Source organism: Tasmannia lanceolata, unplaced genomic scaffold, assembly GCF_043159265.1.
Source record: "Tasmannia lanceolata isolate RefF3 unplaced genomic scaffold, GAP_Taslan_0.1 ptg000048l, whole genome shotgun sequence".
NCBI classification, from domain to species: Eukaryota; Viridiplantae; Streptophyta; class Magnoliopsida; order Canellales; family Winteraceae; genus Tasmannia; species Tasmannia lanceolata.
In genome coordinates, this window is record NW_027518725.1 from 3,479,373 (window position 1) to 3,497,294 (window position 17,922).

General features: G+C 38.7%; 2 protein-coding genes across 5 annotated transcripts; both read right to left on the bottom strand.

The window, feature by feature from the left end:
- Positions 1–2,070: 2,070 nt before the first annotated feature.
- Positions 2,071–16,618, bottom strand: LOC143864102 (putative serine/threonine-protein kinase PBL21). 4 transcript variants are annotated; one of them, XM_077374894.1, is made up of 6 exons: positions 16,510–16,618; positions 15,501–15,685; positions 15,019–15,208; positions 5,107–5,498; positions 2,947–3,340; positions 2,071–2,322 (listed from the first exon to the last, which is right to left on the bottom strand). In XM_077374894.1, exons 1-5 carry the CDS (start codon positions 16,568–16,570, stop codon positions 3,035–3,037), a joined length of 1,134 nt encoding a protein of 377 aa, XP_077231009.1. In that variant the 5' UTR covers positions 16,571–16,618; the 3' UTR covers positions 2,071–2,322; positions 2,947–3,034. The 4 variants fall into 4 exon arrangements, with proteins under 4 accessions (XP_077231009.1, XP_077231008.1, XP_077231011.1 ...); XM_077374893.1 differs by lacking the exon at positions 16,510–16,618 and adding an exon at positions 15,782–16,463; XM_077374896.1 differs by lacking the exons at positions 2,947–3,340; positions 16,510–16,618 and adding an exon at positions 15,782–16,466.
- LOC143864103 (uncharacterized) lies at positions 10,915–11,618 on the bottom strand. The gene has a single exon (XM_077374897.1). The coding sequence runs from the start codon at positions 11,494–11,496 to the stop codon at positions 11,185–11,187; it is 312 nt and encodes a 103-aa protein (XP_077231012.1). The 5' UTR covers positions 11,497–11,618; the 3' UTR covers positions 10,915–11,184.
- Positions 16,619–17,922: the final 1,304 nt, after the last annotated feature.

Below are 17,922 nucleotides of genomic sequence, written 5' to 3' on the forward strand. Positions count from 1 at the left end.
CATGCTGATATTACTGTTATGAGAAGAACTCTACTCGATGAATTCTTAGAGGGTGTGTATGGGCATATCAATATATACGACTTTGCCAATATTGTACATGAAAGGAAAATTTAAATGTTGTCGATTGTTTTCTGTAATTAAATGTACATGGAAGGACAAATGAATGACTGTAATTGTTCTCTGTAATTGAATCTACATGGAAGGGACAGATAAATGACCACTTTAATGTCTTTCATTGTTTTCTGTAATTGAATATACGTAGAAGGAAAAGTTCATTGTTTTCTTACATGTTCAAGATTTGGGCGTGTCAATATATAGATCTGCATGATTTGGGCAACTCAAAAGGCTTATGCTTATTACGATATGATATGCAACATAAGATTCAGAGTCGACTTTAGACTCGATTTTAAGCAAAATAATAGTTTCAGAGTCGACTCAGGTTCATTTTCTTTTGAAGTCAATTCTTGAAGCACCTTGCAGTGTTTCTGTTCAATTTTTAAAGAAAACAGAACTTTCGAAGTCAAAGCTTCAGTCGACTCTCGGTTGTTGTTTTTCAACAACTACTTCCACCCATAAACTACTATTGCTAGAGTTGGAACCACTATTTATATCCTCTAAACCACTATTTATACTTAAGAAACACTATGTAAACACATGAACCACTATTCCAACACTATACCAACACTCTTGAACCACTATTCAAGTAGGTGAAATTCAATCTAATGAACCAATTTAAACTAGATGGAATCGAATCCAATGAATCACTTTGTACAACCCTGAACTACTATTTATATTGTTTTAACCACTACGTACACCCATGAACCACTGATGGTAGAGTTGGAACCACTATTTACACCCTCTGAACTACTATTTATACAGCTTTAACCACTATTTACACTTAAGAAACACTATGTAAACACATGAATCACTATTCAAACACTATTAATCACTATTCCAACACTCCTGAACTACTATTGAAAAATGTATGAGGTAAAATGTTGAGATGAAAATGAATAGAGAAAAAGGTAAGGGAAATGATATTCCCCTCCTGACGGATAAAATCCCCCCTTTAACATTCTATGTTATCTGTTACCTTTAACATTCTATATTATCTAAGATATGTTATCTGTTACCTTTAACATTCTATATTATCTAAGAAAAACCATTAAAGGGGGTGAATTTGACCAAAATGTGAGTAATCGTGGATGCCCTTGTCACGTTGAAAGAAAATTCACTAATCATGGATGAGGAATAATTCAGTAAGGTGTGACCTCACCGTAATACAATAGTGGGTCCCACTTTTGATTGATCAGAACCGTTTATCGGATACCCCCCTGCTTTGGATCTCCTATATCCCAAAAAATAAAGACTGATCACAGTACAATAACATCCAACAGTGTGCATTGTTTGTCCTTGTATGTGTACCCGAGTAAGGGTGTGTTTATTAAAATACTTCGAATGCATTATGAATTCTTTCAAAATCTTCAGTCACCCGAATGTAGAGAACTCTTCTTCTAACTGCGGCCAATCTAAAGGTTATGACAACTGCAAGTACAAAAATGATATCCACACTCCCTTCTTTTGGTAAGGGCACTCTTCATTAAGCTCTTAACTAGTTCTTTGTTTAGAGATTTTTGAAGAAAATTGTAACGCTTGAGATCAGCTTTTAGGTCCCACATAAGGGAATGTGTGTTCAATCAAGACCGCTGATCTTGTATTGTAGAATATCAAGATGGGAGCCACAGGGTTTAGGTCTCTCATGCCACAGAAGCATCCCATACAGAAATTCAAAAGGACTAACCAAAACAATCAAGGGCTTAGGATCATCCAATCAAGGTGTTCACAGAGGCATTTTGCCTGGGTGCCGGCCCAACAGTCAGATTAACGGATCCGATCAAGTCCACATGGCACATAAGACCACTAACTTTTTAGAAATTTTCTTAACAAAATACAAGAGAAGAGTACAATGAAGAGTAGTGCCATTACTAAAACAAGGGAATGCAGAGATCTTTTCCCCCTCCCATATTATTAGAAGAGAAAGCACTCTCCCTAATCTCTCAAGAGAAAACAAAGTAGAAGAAAATCCATAAGTTCGACAGCACAGAGTATACATATACAGGAATCCATGTAACATATAACTGTAAAATTCTATGGACACTGATCACAAAAAGCATTCAAGGAATACACTGGAACCCTCTTACAATCATATAAAATCTATATATAGACATGTGAAGGAGTTCTTACTATACAACAGGCCCAATTCTATCTCTCCTTTTTCCATCTCCGTCATTTTGACAGCAATCCACACTGAAAATCTGATCACTATCACCAAAACAGGAGAGAAGAAAAAAAATCAGTCTCATGACTTCATACAGACATATTGGGGCTGTTTGTAACCATGGATTTTATAATTCAGGATCGTAAAAAGGCAACATATTTTCACCTCCCCTGCAGTACGCATTCACCCCCCTTACAATGTGAACAGTGGGCAACTTCAACGCTTTTTGACATCAAATCACGTTAAAAGAGGTGGTGGTGGTGGGTTGTTTGGGGGGTGGGGGCATATCATCGCCCTCATAAAATCCTGCTGTATTTAACAATCTAGAACCTGGATTTAATAAGACTTCATACAGACATATGGGGCTGTTTGTATACATGGATTTTATAAATCAGGATTGTAAAATCCTGTATTTTACAATCCAGAACCTGGATTTTATAAGCTAAAACCTCGATTTTATAATCCAGGGTTGCAAAATACAAGTTTTAGCTTATAAAATCCAGGTTTTAACTTATAACATCAAGGTTTTAGGTTGAAAAATCCTATACTATACCATCCTAGATTATAAAATCCATTTATCCAAATAGCCCCATATGTACACCTTTAAGTGCATAGATCCATATGTTAAATCAATCATCAGACCAAGAAACAAATTCACAAAACCTTACCTTCTCCCTGCCGCCGAAAGGTGAATAGATTTTTGACTTTTGACGTAGTAAAACCCAATGGTCAAATTTCTATAATTTGTTTGTTCCCCTATTTAAACGATGCAGAACTGATTTTGTTGCCGGGTTTTCGAGAAAATGTGCCAGTAGCCTGCGGGGAAGGCGGTGATGGTGGGGGACTGCGCTTCATACTAACTTCTGAGGGGTAAGGTTGAGACACCAAATATTCGAGTGCAACAACTACGTCACCAATAAGGGGGCGAAAATTGGGTTGTTCTTGAAGGCACATTGCCGTGATGGCAATTGCATGATGGAAACAACGGACAGGGTACCGGCCTTGCAACAATGGATCGGCTATGTGAACAAACTTTCTCCGATCCCTGAAAAAAGGACGAGACTGAAACAAAGAAATAGATGACAAGTCAACACATAATTCGGTTAGCTGATTTGTTGGAATGAATTAGAAAAGATACAGACATCCTTGTAGATCGTTTTTAACCATCAATTTATATAGGGAGACAATTTTTTCGCCCCCCCCCCCCCCCCCTCTGTTAACGTGAATTGTGGGCAGACTTTAACGCTTTTAGACGTCAAATCACGTAAAAAGGGGGGCTCATACAGGGGGCAAAAAAAATCAATGCCTCTCATTTATGTCTTATGAAAGTTGAATACTTATCTCACAAAGGAAGGATTTGCCCTTGAGTCGAATGTCTACTTGGCCAAATCTAGTTTAAATGACAATCCTGGAAGAGTCCATTCTTGTGTGGAGGTTTCAAACCACACAAAGAAACTAACGAAATACAATTTCACCACTGCATGAAGAGATTAAAAACTCAAAATCCCCAAGATTTTCTTCTTCCCGAGGAATTTCCAATATCACCAGGTTCTTATGAAAATTGCTAGGACAACCCACTAGGTCAATAGCCCTTAAAATTTTCTAGAAAGTTTCTATATGACTGCAAGTATCATCAGCACCATAGTGACCTAGGTGAAAAACGAATTTGGGAAGCGAAACGTGAAACAGCAACGGGAAACACAAGGAAAAAATATAGGGGAAATGAGAAACGGGAAAACTGTTGAAAATCGTATAAGAAACGTCTTAGGAAACGCATTAGAAACGATAGAGAAACGTCAATGAAAATGCACGAGACAGAAGGAAAACACGAAATATATGTTTTTGTGAATTTAAAATCGGTTAAATTAATGTTTCTATTTGAATTTTTTTTTTTTTTATTGCAATATACGCTATTATTTTCGAAAGTTTCACACATGTTTCCCACACGTTTCACATATGTTTCCTACAAGTTTTTCATATGTTTCTCACTCATTTCACACATGTTTCACATAAGTTTCTCATATGTTTCCCATGCGTTTCGGAAAAGTTTTGGAAACATTTCCCCAATTTTTTTTATCATTTTTCGGAAACGTTTCCAAAATGCATTTTAGGGGAAATGAGTTTCCCACCCGCCCAAGGAGTTTCTGACTACTATGGCCAGCACATCAAACAAATAAACTGGCGCCATGAACAGAACAGCGTGGGAGAAGGAGAACTCTTTCTTTAAAGCAATGGCACAATATACCAAAGAATTTGTCTGGATTTGGAAATACAGAAAAAATAAGAAAATAAACCTTATTTACACTTAAATTTCAAAAATGACCATATTGATTAGGAAAGAAGCATGTTGTGCTAGAAGTTAGGACTTAGGACATAAGGAATGCAAAATTAAGGTCATAAAGTTCACGTGTGACGTCCTAGTTGGCAGGTGAATGCAGTTCACAAGGAAGCCCAACTTCGATTCCCAGATCATATGGAGTTAGTCAAGAATAAAATATAGTACTCTGACTTGCAATCTATTTCAAAACCAACATGACTATTGTTAACTTACCAGCTTCTCCAAAAGCTATTGGAAAAAGGCATTATTTATCTTTTATACTTTAACACTCCCCCGCACGTGTGGCCCACTTGGCAAACACGTGGCACATGTGGTCCCACTTTGGGCCGACCATCGCATGTGGATTTTTGCTATCCGGGAGGGTTCGAACTCAAGACCTTTGGCTCTGATACCATGTAAACTTACCAACTTCTCCAAAAGCTTAAGCTGTTGGAGAAGGGCATTATTAATCTTTTATACTTTAACAACTATCAATGTAGCAGTAACGTACCCAAGTTACTAGATTCTGCTCTCCTGCTAGCTTGGAATTGTCGATTGCCTTCCTACCTGAGATCAACTCCAACAGAACCACACCAAAGCTATATATATCAGACTTGAGTGTCAGCTTACCACTCATGGCGTATTCCGGGGCACAGTAGCCATATGTTCCCATCACCCTAGTTGAAACATGAGTTTTGTCGCCAACAGGGGCGAGTTTCGCAAGTCCAAAATCGGAAAGCTTAGGGTTGAAGTCATTATCCAACAATATATTTGCAGATTTCAAGTCCCGATAAATAACAGGTGGGTTTGCTTCGACATGCAAATACTCAAGTCCTCGAGCAGCACCAACAGCAATCTTCATCCGTGTGTTCCATCCGAGTGGCTCTCTGTCTGGCTGCATACCTGAATGAATAAAACCACAAATTAAACCTTAGTTATGGAGCATTTCATGAGCAATTATAAAAAACCCTTAAAGAATTGAAGAATTGGAAGATGATTACTCCATAATTCTATACGCCATTTTCACTTCTTTTATCTTTTAATTGCTGTCTGAAGAACTTCTAACTTAAAAGAGATCTAATGATTTGAGATGAACAGAACAATTGCAAACTGTGTTCAGTGCGTGAACAATTTAACCAAAACCTCCCTAGGGCTTCCAAAGCCCAAGTAACAAACATAAGGAGTTCCAATGACGACTAAGGTTTTAAATTTAGGTTTCAGTTGCAATGGAAACAGAAACATTTCAGTTTCAGTAGGAAATTTCGGACCTTGAAATGGCGGGAGCCTCGTGCACTGGACAGCCCTTTTTAGGAAATTTCAGTGGATAATTCGGGTTTATTATGGCTATTGTGAAGAATATTTTGAACGAATTTGATCGAAGATCACGACGGGCGGTTAGATAAACGTCAGCCGAGTTTACAATGTGGTTAGATTTCATGATCCAAGGTCCAGTTCTAAATTCTATTCGAAATTGTTTACGATTGCCTTACCTTAGATCCAAAATCTTGTGGTTGGATTTGTTTCTATATTTGGAAACTTTGAGCAACCCCTAATCTGACAAGTTCTTTTCATGGCAATGAAATATTATTAAAAACAATAAGAAATTACAAGGCCGAGGGTGTCTTAGAGTGAAAGAAACAAATAGAGAACACAACTCCAAAACAAAAAGGAACAGGGCTAACAAATATACAAAACTCTTATCGAGGGAGGAAATGAAAGACAAAAATATCATCTCTGATGATCCCATAACAGGCAAGCCGGTCCACCTTACAGTTGGCCAAGCGCCACACATGACGGATAATCGCGTTGTGACCCTCAATCACATCCAGAATCTCTTCAATAGTGTTCGTGAATCTACATGGATAACACTTACCATCCCTCATCCATCTGATAACATTGAGAGAGCCACACCCTCTTAAGTTGAGCCGATCAAAGAAATTGACAATAATATCATCTCTGTCGATCCTAGAAATGGCAAGCCGGTCCACCTTACAGTTGGTCGAGCGCCACACAGGACGGGATAATCGTGTTCTAACTCTCAAAAACACCCAGAATCTCTTCAATGGAATTTGTGAATCTACATGGATAACACTTAACATCCCTCATCCATCTGATAAAATTGAGGGAGTCAGCCCCTCTACGATGGCTGATCAAACAAATTCCGACCTACTAGTCTAATATCATAAATGGGAGCAAGGTTCTAGGTCTAATTATTATTTTCCACCAATGGGCCCTGGAAGAGCTCATTTGACATCCTGACCTCACTCGAAGAGTTCCTGAGAAGACCTCCAATGCCAGCAGGGCTCGAATTTTTTATACATGACCCATCGAAGTTCAGATTTAAAAAAAGAAGGATCCCATCTAGGACAAGGGCGATCCACAACTACTCAGCCAGATTTCCTTCCAAGACCTGTAGAATTAAGAGACCAAAGTGCTCCTGGACAAAGGAAGATTAGTTCCGCATTGAACAACCAAAGCGAAGATTTGTCTTTGGATACTTCTCATACTCCTCGATATTCCTTTTAAAGATTCTTCTATTTCCAAATTGACCACAGTGACGCTGCAAAGAAAAGGTTCCAAAAAACTACTCCTGGAATGCCAAGGAAAGGAGACCCAATTTTCAAACAGTCCATGCGACCAGGAAGAACCCAACTAACACTGAAAAAGCTATGAATGAGAGACAGGATCATAATAGTGAATCCACAATTAATTAGAAAGTGATCAACTTACTCAACATCCTCAGGACATAACGCATAGTGGTTCACAAAAATCTTTTTTTCTATATCTGAGATGGTCTCCAGTAAGAATGTTGTCCAGGCAAGGGGTCCAGTAAGAATGTTCTCCAGTAAGAATGTAGTACTAGTCTTCCCATTAACTCGACAAGGAACTTTGCTCTATGTAATCTCCCATCGAAGACCACCAACCAAAACTGTACCCTTTGGATATAATAACCCATCTTCAAATACTATCTCTATCCTCCAAACTACCAAAAAGCTATTTTCCAAGAAGGGCTTTATTCATCGATTTTAGCTACCGGATACTAAGGCCTCTCTCTTTAAGCTTGCACACATCATCCCACCTAACGAGGTAATACTTTTGATATTTCCATCGTTCTAGAAAAAGTTCCTTTGAAGCTACTCAGTTCTTGTAATCACCCAGACAAGGCAATGGAAAAGGGACATAAAATAAACAGGGAGATTTGCCAAAACAACAAGAGTAATATTGCCACCAAGAGACATGAGACTCTTCTTCTAGAGGCTAGTCTTTTGTGCGCTCTTTCAACGACGGGACCCTATAGACTCTTGGAGGGTCTGTCGATGCACAAAAGCAATCCTAAGCAAGAATTGGGGATGAACCCAGCCCTACATCTCAAGAGCCTCACAATTTTCTCAATCTAAAAATCCTCTAGCCGAACTACCATAATGACGGACTTGCTGAAATTTATATGTTGTCCTGGGATCGCTTCAAAGCATCTAAGAACTGCCTTAAGATTTATAATCTTCTGAACCTCAGGGAAACTGAGGAGCAAAGTATCGCCCACATATTGGAGATGCAAAATGTGGATATCGTCATGTCCAACGTAGAAACCTTCAATCAGGCTGGAAGAGCTAGCTTTATACACCATCCCCTATTGAAAACATATGCCATGAGAGAGAATAGGAAAGGGGAAAGAGGGGCCCTCTGGTGTAATCCATTTTAAGTCTTGAGAAACATCTACGCGAGGCATTCCCAAGGATCAAGATCTGCACTGTGCATACTTAAGAACTTAGCCAACCATGCCATCTTGATCCGAAACCCATCCTGACTCCACTCTGTTGTACACTTTTTCTATGTCAATTTACACAAAAATTCCCTCGTTTTTTTTAGTAGAGTGATAAAGCTTGATGTATTTGTTAGGTAGTAAAGCTCCTTCTAGGATCTGTCTGCCCTTTATGAAGGCACTCTGATGGCTAGAAATGATTTCTTCTAGGGCCCCACAAAGTCTATCCGCCAGCACTTTAGCTAAAATCTTAAAAACACTTCCTACTAAGCTAATGGAGGGAAAATTGACAAGGCTTTCTGAGCCATCCTTGGGGATCAATGTGATAAAAGTGGCTCTCGTACCTTTGCTCAAGCTCAAGCTCAAGCCCTCATAAAACTCATGAAACATCTTCATGGAATCCCCTTTGGTCCACTCTTAGGATTCTTGGAAGAAGGTTGAGCGAAGAGATGGGTTTTTCCTGCCCAGGAGCTTTGTCTTTTTGCAAAGAGAAGAGAGGCTAACGAGCCTCTGCCTCGGAGAAAGGTTTTTCCACCCTCTCACTGAGAACCAGATCCAACTAGTCATACATAATCCGGTCTTCAGAGTACAAGGCATAAAAAAAAGAGACAGTCTCCTAAAAAATCAGATTCTGCACAAGGACCCTCTCCTAGCCAATAATTAGCGAGTGGATTATGTTAGTACGTCTTCTTGCCCAGGCAGTATTATGAAAGTAGAAAGTGTTTTCTCTTCCTTTCTTTGGAAATTCCATTATGACCTTTGTTTCCACCTCACTTCCTCTCGTGAAATAAGAAACAATTCGGTTATAATCCTCGAAGAGTTGGCATTTTCTTGTGCTTCATCTGTACTGAGAAAGTTAGCTTCACTTAAGCCAACCACAGGATCTCGTCTAAAGAGAATGTCCTGCTTTTGTTTCTCCACATCTCCCACAACCTCCTTGGCCCACACTTAGCTTATACATATCTTAGTTTCTACGCTAGTCTTACGTCAACCAGGCCTGACACCTTTGACTAACCAAGACTCAGATTATCTTTTTAGGGAGGAAACTGCCAGCCAGGCAAGCTCAAAGCAAAAAGAAGGGCCCCAAGATCGCTACCCAGGATCAAGGAGAATGGGATGATGATCCAAAATGGGTCTGTGTAACCAATTTGTAGGACTCCCAGGAAGGCATTAATTCATTGAGGGCCAACGAGGAATCTATCCAAAAGACTATTATTAAGGTTGCGTTCCTACCTAAAAAATTCCCATCGATGGAGGCAGATCGACCATGGTATTTCTTGATCATAACTATCTACCAAACTTGAACCCCACACCTCATGATCTACCAATCTTGATCAACCATGGCATTTCTACTAACGAAATTTGAGAAGCCAATCATTCTCGACACAACCCTAGAGCTACCAGCCCTTTCCCCCAAGAAACGGGTCACATTGGAGTCCCCCCAATTCACCAAGGAATCTATACAAACGATCTAGCATCCAGGAGGAGGCAGAGTACATGGCAACCATAGAGGGTGCCAATAACGCTTTTGGACGACAGAATTATTCACATGACTTGGAATTAAACAAGAAAACATGGGGTTGTATTCTGAAGTTATATTGCCATTCACTTGGGGAAAAACTAGGTTTATTATGACAAGGCGAAGCACATCAAAATTAAATATCATAAGATATGGGAGGAATAAGAGTGGGTAATAGATAGTAAGATAAATTTGGTTAATGTTTTTATAGAAAATAATACAACTGAATGGAATTGATCAATCTTTCACAATGTTGTAGCCTGGTAGGTGATGGTGAAAAAGGTGGGCATCTCTTGTGAATGAGATTCAAAAGCAATTCTCAAGCAGGTCCAAGATATAAATGCCAAAAAAAAAAAAAATCTTAATTTGACTGCGAAACAAGCTAAGGTGAAGATTCTTTGCCTTTAGGTATCTAATGGGTTGAGTAAACCTAACATACTAGTCAGAAAGCCAAAACATATCTTGTTTTCTCTATTTCTCAGAGGTGGTTTAGACTCTTGACAACTCTTCCAAGAGTAACTTGAGATGTTGAGGAAATGGCCATGTTTGTGTCATAATTACTGCCCATTGGGTACCATATTAGCTTGCTGAATTCTCTGTGGTCCTACACCATATTAACTGTGCATCAACATAAAGGATAACCAATACATGGTTTGAAGGCGACTCGGCAAAGATTGATTTTTTTTTTTATGACATAGGGTATCCCCACTACTCGATAAAGATTATCTGAACAATCAAGCTGCAAGACGACGAAATGATCACACATGGTTGCCAGCTGCATCTCCAACAGTTCTACATTACAAGGTAATCCATAAGTATTGGGATGCAAATCGAGTACAGATGTTTTGGCTTCAACAGTTATGGCTTCCTCTCATAGCCTAGAAGAGACATCTAAACCCTCAACTCCGCCCTGTCTCTTCTTTTCTCTTTTTTTTTTAAATAATGAAATGTTACTGGTAATCAAGACCGGGGTGGTCCAATCCAAACAATAAAATACAAAACAGAAACACAGATCAGTAATAGCTCAGGAACAAAAGAGAAAACACAACTCTGCCCTCTCTCTATTTATTCTGACAATTCCACTATTGCATGCCATATTTTTTTCAGACAAACATCAGATTTTTATTTGAGATTTTCAGACACTTTGCAACAAACGGCATTCGAACTTTATAGAACCCAGAACGACAAAGCACGATAAAAAGCAGAAACACTACAACAGAGAGAAAGAGAAAAACAAAACAAAAACCTAACCCTAAATCCCGAACCCTAACCCATCTGCAACCTTATTCACCCAGCACAAGCTCTTATCCTCAACCACCAAATCCAAACAGAGTCCTCCCCTGCCTCTTGAGTGCACACACAACATCCATGGCGGAGACCGTCTTCCTCTTTGCGTGCTCTGTATAGCTAACGGCGTCTCTTATGACATTCTTCAAGAAGATCTTCAAAACCACCATCGTCTCTTCATAGACCAGACCGCTCATCCGCTTCACGCCACCCTTCCGGGCAAGTTGCCGGATCGCCGGCTTCGTGATGCCCTGTATGTTGTCCCGGAGCACTATCCGGTGCCGCATCGCTCCGCCCTTCCCAAGCCCCTTCCTGCCCATCCCACGGCCAGACATTGCTCTCTAAAGCTGGTTTTAGGATTTGGAATGAGGGAGATATAAAAAGGAGAGGAGACTGTGTGATGGCGTTTCTATTGCATGCAATATATTCTTTATGGATTCGCCGTTGCAAAAATAGGATGAAAAGGCACCCCCATTGGTGGAAAGTCCCAAAAGTGAATCTATAACATGCAAAAATCAATGAACATTAAATGCGCTATGGTGACTTTCAACCCATGGGGACGCCCTTTCATCCTATTTTTGCAAGGGCGCCCTTCAGTCTAGCATTCCTCCTGGAAAAAACCTCCTTCCAAAAATCATTTGCAAGTTAAGATTTTGACCCGGCCAGAAACGTCCAAAGAAGGTTGAATTTTGTACCAGAACCAAGGTTTTAAATTTCGACCGAAATCCGAAATTTCGGGTTTCGGTTGAGACTGAAACCAAAATTGGGTAAAGTCGAAACGTTACAAAATTTCGACCGAAATTTAAGGAATATCACCAAAAAATCTGGGTTTTATTTATTATTTAATATTAGATTTCGCCGAAATTTTGTAGGGGATAAAATATACTTTATTTGATTTCAATAAATATAGTTCGAAATTTCGAAATATCGGCTGAAATTTCGGTTTCGGTGAGGACCGAAATGCATTCCGAACCCGAAATTTAAAACCTTGAGCAGAACTGGAAAGTTGCCTTTTTTATTTTTTTTAGAACTGGGTCTTGAAACTATTTTTAATTAATCCAAATGGTGGTGGGGGGGGGGGGGGTATTCCCTTATTTATATGTAAATCTTGAGTAAATGGACATTAATGACTTTGCATGTAAATACTAAGAAGAGGAAAGAAGAAGAGAAGAGAACTAGGAATAGACAAGAAGAAGAGAAGAAAAAAAAACCTAAAATGGGGTGTTTCGGTCGAAACAGGACAAAACACCCTATTTCGGCTGAAACAGACCGAAATTCCAAACAAAACGGAATTTGGGCGTGTTTCGTTCCGGTTTCACGGATGAAACGAAACGTTGTGGCCATTTCTTCCATAACAAAACGGAATTCATAACTTAGCTTCAGACTTTCTCAATAAGGCAAAAACGAATTTAATTGAAATTATATTAGAATTTGGAATCCAAAAATGTGATAGGACCTATGATTTAGCCAACACTTTGAATTTATTGCAGACACAAGTGTCGTGCCGTGTCCAACACAACACGCTTGTCCACACATGTCCACACTCCTTTGGACAATTTATGTACTACTAAAAGTGTGACAACCTATTTTATTATTGAATATTGTGTTTACTTCTTTTATTATATTCTTCTTTTAGCTCTTCTTTAACTAATATGGGCTGTTATATCCCCTCACCCAATACTATATTCATTGTATCATATTGGTCTCCCTTTCTCATTGTATATTGGAGACACAAGACATTTAGCTTAAATTGATGAATGCGTTGCTATTTGATTTTCTCATGTTCGTTTTAGATCAGATTTGATAAATTCTAAGATTTATTAGTTTATTAAATGAATACCATACTTATACTGTTACAAATTATGATAGTAATCTGTAATTTTATGTGTCACCATTTCTAGATTTTAAAATGTTGCCATGTTAGACAACTCGTATCCGAACACGACACACGAATTCACATGAATCTGTATCCATAAATCATGATTACATATACTTTCTTTTTTAGATGTGTCTCTGTTTCTAAATTTTGGGGGTTTACCGCGTCGGACACTCCGTGTCCTTGTCGACACACCACACTCATGTCCGTGCCCACAAATCATAGGGCAGGACAAAAATCCTTGGTCTCCATAAATAGCAAGTAGGGTACCACTCCAGTAAAGTAACAGTAACAGATAAGGAATCATCACATGTTAGTGCATATCCCTTTCAGCCTTTGAATTAGCTACTATTACTTATTACTACTTATGAATGAACATTTGCTGCACTAGGCCGGCGGAGAAGGCAGGAAACAGCATTTCTTTGCTGTGATCCCCACGTTCAGCTGTTAATCCAACCAAAACAGCATATTTCAAACTTTCTTAATTAAGTGGACTGATTTAATTGAAATCACAACATTTCTTTGTTTTGATCCCCGTGCTCAGTTGCTAATCCAACCAAAACAGCATACTTCAGACTTCCTTAATAAGGCAGAACAATTTAATTGAAATCAAACTAGAATCCGGATTCCAAGAATGTGGAGGGACAAGCCCCAGGTCCCCATAAATAGCAAGTAGTGTACCAGTCGAGTAAAATAAGTAACAGATAGGGAATCATCATTGGAAATTTACCAATTACTTAAATCTTTTATGCTTTAACACTCCCCCTCACGTGTGGCCCCACTTATTTAGGGTCATCCCACACATACCAATTACTCCATAATCTTAAGCCATTGGAGTAGGTGTTATTAAATCTTTTATTCTTTAACACTCCCCCTCACGTGTGGCCCCTCTTTTTTAGGGTTGGCCCACACGTGACATGTGTGATCCGCTTTTGGGTTTGACTATTGCATGTGGATTTTTACTATCAAGGAGGTATGAACTCATGACTCAGGACCTTTGGCTCTGATACCATGTAAAACTACCAATCACCCAAAAAGCTTTAGCCATTGGAGAAGGTGTTATTAGATATTTTATACTTTAACAATCATAAATTAGGGAAGATCCCTTTCGGACTTTGAATTAGCTAGCATTACTTATAACTACTGATGAATGAACCTTTGCTGCACTCGGCCTACGCCCTATGGCGATGGAAGGGAACAACTTTTCTTTGCCATGGTCCTCTCGTTCAGTTGTTTGTCCAACCAAAACATCATACTTCAGACTTTCTTAATAAGGCAGGCCAATTTAATTGACAAACATAATAGAATCCGGATTCCAAGAATATGGCAGGACAAAAGGCTATGGGTCTCCATAAATAGCAAGTAGGGTACCATTCCTCTAAAGATGAAGAAAAGAGAGTTCGATTGAGAATGAATCTGGCTTGATCCAAGTTCATTCGAACTGATCCCATAGAAACTCGGTCTTTGACTGCAAAGCGGCGTCTGAATCTAGGCTCCAATCAGAAAATACCAAATTAGTAATCTATGTACTATTACCACTTGTATCATAATGATCCCTATTTATACCATATGAGTGATCTAAAACTATCAATTAATAGAGTAATATGATTAGCCGTAACAGATAAGGAATCATCATACTAGTCATTGCTCCTGCTTTGCATTGACTCGTATTTTGAATTGCAACATTGAGTAATAAGTCGATATAATTTAACCAGTGGGAAAAGCAACATATAAGGAATCATTACATGTATTGTACTTATAAGCTAGTTAACACATGCCATCATGCTTTCCAAATCTTGATCAAACCAAGATTAATAACAGAAAATAAATTACCAGTCAACAATCAATCAAAGGACGAACAAAAAGAAGAATACGCCAATGAAAATGAGAATCGAGGCTCAGAAAGAAAAGGATGATCTAGAAATTTTGTAAAACGAAATTGGATGCAAAATGTAGTTTTCCAGATGAGGGATATACGGACCAAACAAATGATTTTCCAAGCTGCCCATGGGCATGTACTCATAAACCAAAAGCCTTTGATCTCCATCAGCACAGTAACCAATCAAGTTAACCAGATTAGCATGGTGTAAAAGACTTAACATGAGAACCTCCACAACAAACTCCTGATTTCCCTGAAGACCATCCCGATTGAGTTGTTTGATTGCTACAATCTGCTCATAAGAAATAAATGTCAAAGCAGAATTCTATATATAATCAATCAAAACACGAAAAATAAAGAACCCAACAATATCAACTCCCAATATTCAATGAAACCCACAAATTCCGCCATCACAAAATTCAAAAAGAAAATCAAGAATTATTATATCTTCTATGAAAGGATTCTTATTTCTTCATAATGTGTGATTAAGCCTGGTTTCTTTTCCACAAACATTTAACAAAAGAACAAATTTTAAGTACATTTCAACAACAATTCAAGAAAAGATGACATAAATATCATCTTGCCTGGCCAGTGTCTAAGATCCCTTTATAAACCCTTCCGAACCCGCCTTCCCCAATCAAATCAGCAGCCCTAAAATTTCTAGTCGCGATCGCAAGTTCACGAAACGTAAAGCTACAAGCAGCACTACATTTATGAACTTCACTATTCTTCCCATTACTATCAAAAGCCGTCTTTCCCTTCCCACTATCTGCAAATTCAAGCGAATTCCAACAAAACATAATCAAAAGACATTAAGGAAAAAACTATAAAAAAAGATAGATCAAAACAGAGTGATGAGGATTACGAGAAGAGGATTCAACACTAAAATGAGATTTAGGTTGAATTTCCCCACTGTCTTCTATCTTGCGGCGAGGAGATATGCAAGAGAAACAACCCATTTCCGAGAAGAGAAAAAAAAATCCTAACCCTAACAACCCATTTCCAGGAAGAGAAAATAAAACCCTAACCCTAACACCCCATAATCAAATAACAATCCATCTTCCAGAAAGAGAGAATAAAACCCTAAACCTACCACCCCATAATCACATTACAATCCATTTTCCCACAACAAAACCCTAATCCAGATTGAAACTCCATCTAGTCAATCCTACAAAATCCCTACAAAATCTCAAGAAAATCTACTAAATTTTTTACAAGAAAAATAGAAATGGAATTTGAATTCTCAAATCCTAACATGCAAAAACCCTAGTCCATTCTCGAGAGCTCTTCGGAGTGAAAACCGAAGAATGAAGAAAAATAAATTAAAATTAAATTAAATAAGAGAGACGGAGAGAGAGAGGGGAAGGGGGTGTAAATAACAAAATGGAAGGACTATAATCAGCGGTTTGAGCGGCGATTCAAACAAGGAAAGTTCTCTATGTTTTTTTCATCCTCTTCTCTTTATTTTTTTCCACAAACATATAGGAGAAAAAATCAAAACCCCCCTTGAAATTCTCGTGGGTGAAAAGGAAAAACAAAAAGGCCACGAAAGCGACTATCCTTTCGTCCTTTTATGGAAATAGAAGACCTTACGTACGATTTTCCTTCTCTTTCTTTTCCTTCTCTTTATGTGCCTCTCTCTCTCTATCTCCATTTTTCTCTATCTCTCTCTCTCTCACTCTCCTCTAAATGAGCATTTATTAGGTGGATTGAATGGTGCTCTTCTCTACAGCCTGGACTCCTTTTACTTCCTTTTTGTTTCTGGAAGGAGAGACACCCGCACTGCCTCTTTTCAATAATGCCACTCCTCTAAATTTCTCCATAAAGGATGTTTTTTACAAAAAGAGTGTTTTATTTACAAAAAGAGTGTTCTAGTTTGATAATTTGAGAATAGAGTCACTGAGTTTTTGGTAGTGTTTGGATTCGGTGGGCCCACACTACCAAAAACACAGTGGGCACATATTGTTTGGATGATCTAAACCGTTCATTTGATGGGCCCCGACATAGATAGGGTGTGCCCAAAAAATCAGCTTCATAGGATCATCCTAACCCTTCAATCTGTGGACGAACCGTCAACTGAAGGGCCCTGATGACCCAGTGGGTCCATGTCTTTTTTATCATAGTGAAACGGTGGCCCAAAATCATCCAATGAGGGTGGGACCATGGGCAATATGCTGGACTTGTGATGACCAAAGATGTGGAAATGATATATTGGCCCCTTTTTTACTTGGGACAGCCCCTTCTAGTGTACTTACGACTCCTCTTCTACACTAGAGGGTCTGTCCCAATTGAAAAATAGAGGGTTGAATATATTATTTCCCTAACTATTTTTCATGGACTATATCATTGTACACTAGAGGATCCACATTGCAAGGGAATTATTTTCCATAGGCTATATAAATTAGTTGTAAAATAATGATTAAGAGATTATTATATGGTTTGTGAGCATGACATCTAGTATTTTTCAAGAATTACCATGGGGTCCACTTTTCAGCAGATTTTGTCTTATTCAGTTAATTCATCTGAGGTGGCTGCTTGCTACAGTCCCTAGCAAATAGCAATATTCATTAGAGAAAACGGTTCCTACACACATGCGCAGATAAGTTATCTACACACTGGCTTAAAATACAGTGGAGGGCATATTGTTTGGGTGATCCAAACCATTCATTTAATTGGCCCTCGCATAGATAGGGGGTCCATAAAAAATCATCTCCATAGGATCATCCCGACCCTACGATTGGTGGAGGTAAAATGGACATGTATAAAACCTTCACAAATCTGTCTATTTTTTGCTTGCACGGTTCGAAGGGTTAGGATGATTCTATGGAGCTGATTTTTTGTGGACACCCTATCTGTGTTAGAGCCAATCAAATGAATGGTTTGGATCACCCAAACAATGTGGGCCTCAACCGTATTTTAAGGTAGTGTGTAGATAACTTATCTACACGTGTGTAGAAACCGTTTTCTCTATTTATTATATATGAATTATATCGTGACACCCAGATA

Excerpts from the sequence above, each read along its gene's own strand:
- LOC143864103 (XM_077374897.1), bottom strand. The coding sequence starts at position 11,496 with ATGTCTGGCCGTGGGATGGGCAGGAAGGGGCTTGGGAAGGGCGGAGCG.
- LOC143864102 (XM_077374893.1), bottom strand. The coding sequence starts at position 15,875 with ATGGGTTGTTTCTCTTGCATATCTCCTCGCCGCAAGATAGAAGACAGT. Across the intron at positions 15,686-15,781 it reads TAGTGTTGAATCCTCTTCTC|ATAGTGGGAAGGGAAAGACG; the intron begins GTAATCCTCATC and ends TTGAATTTGCAG. Across the intron at positions 5,499-15,018 it reads CTTGGAAAATCATTTGTTTG|GTATGCAGCCAGACAGAGAG; the intron begins GTCCGTATATCC and ends TTATTCATTCAG.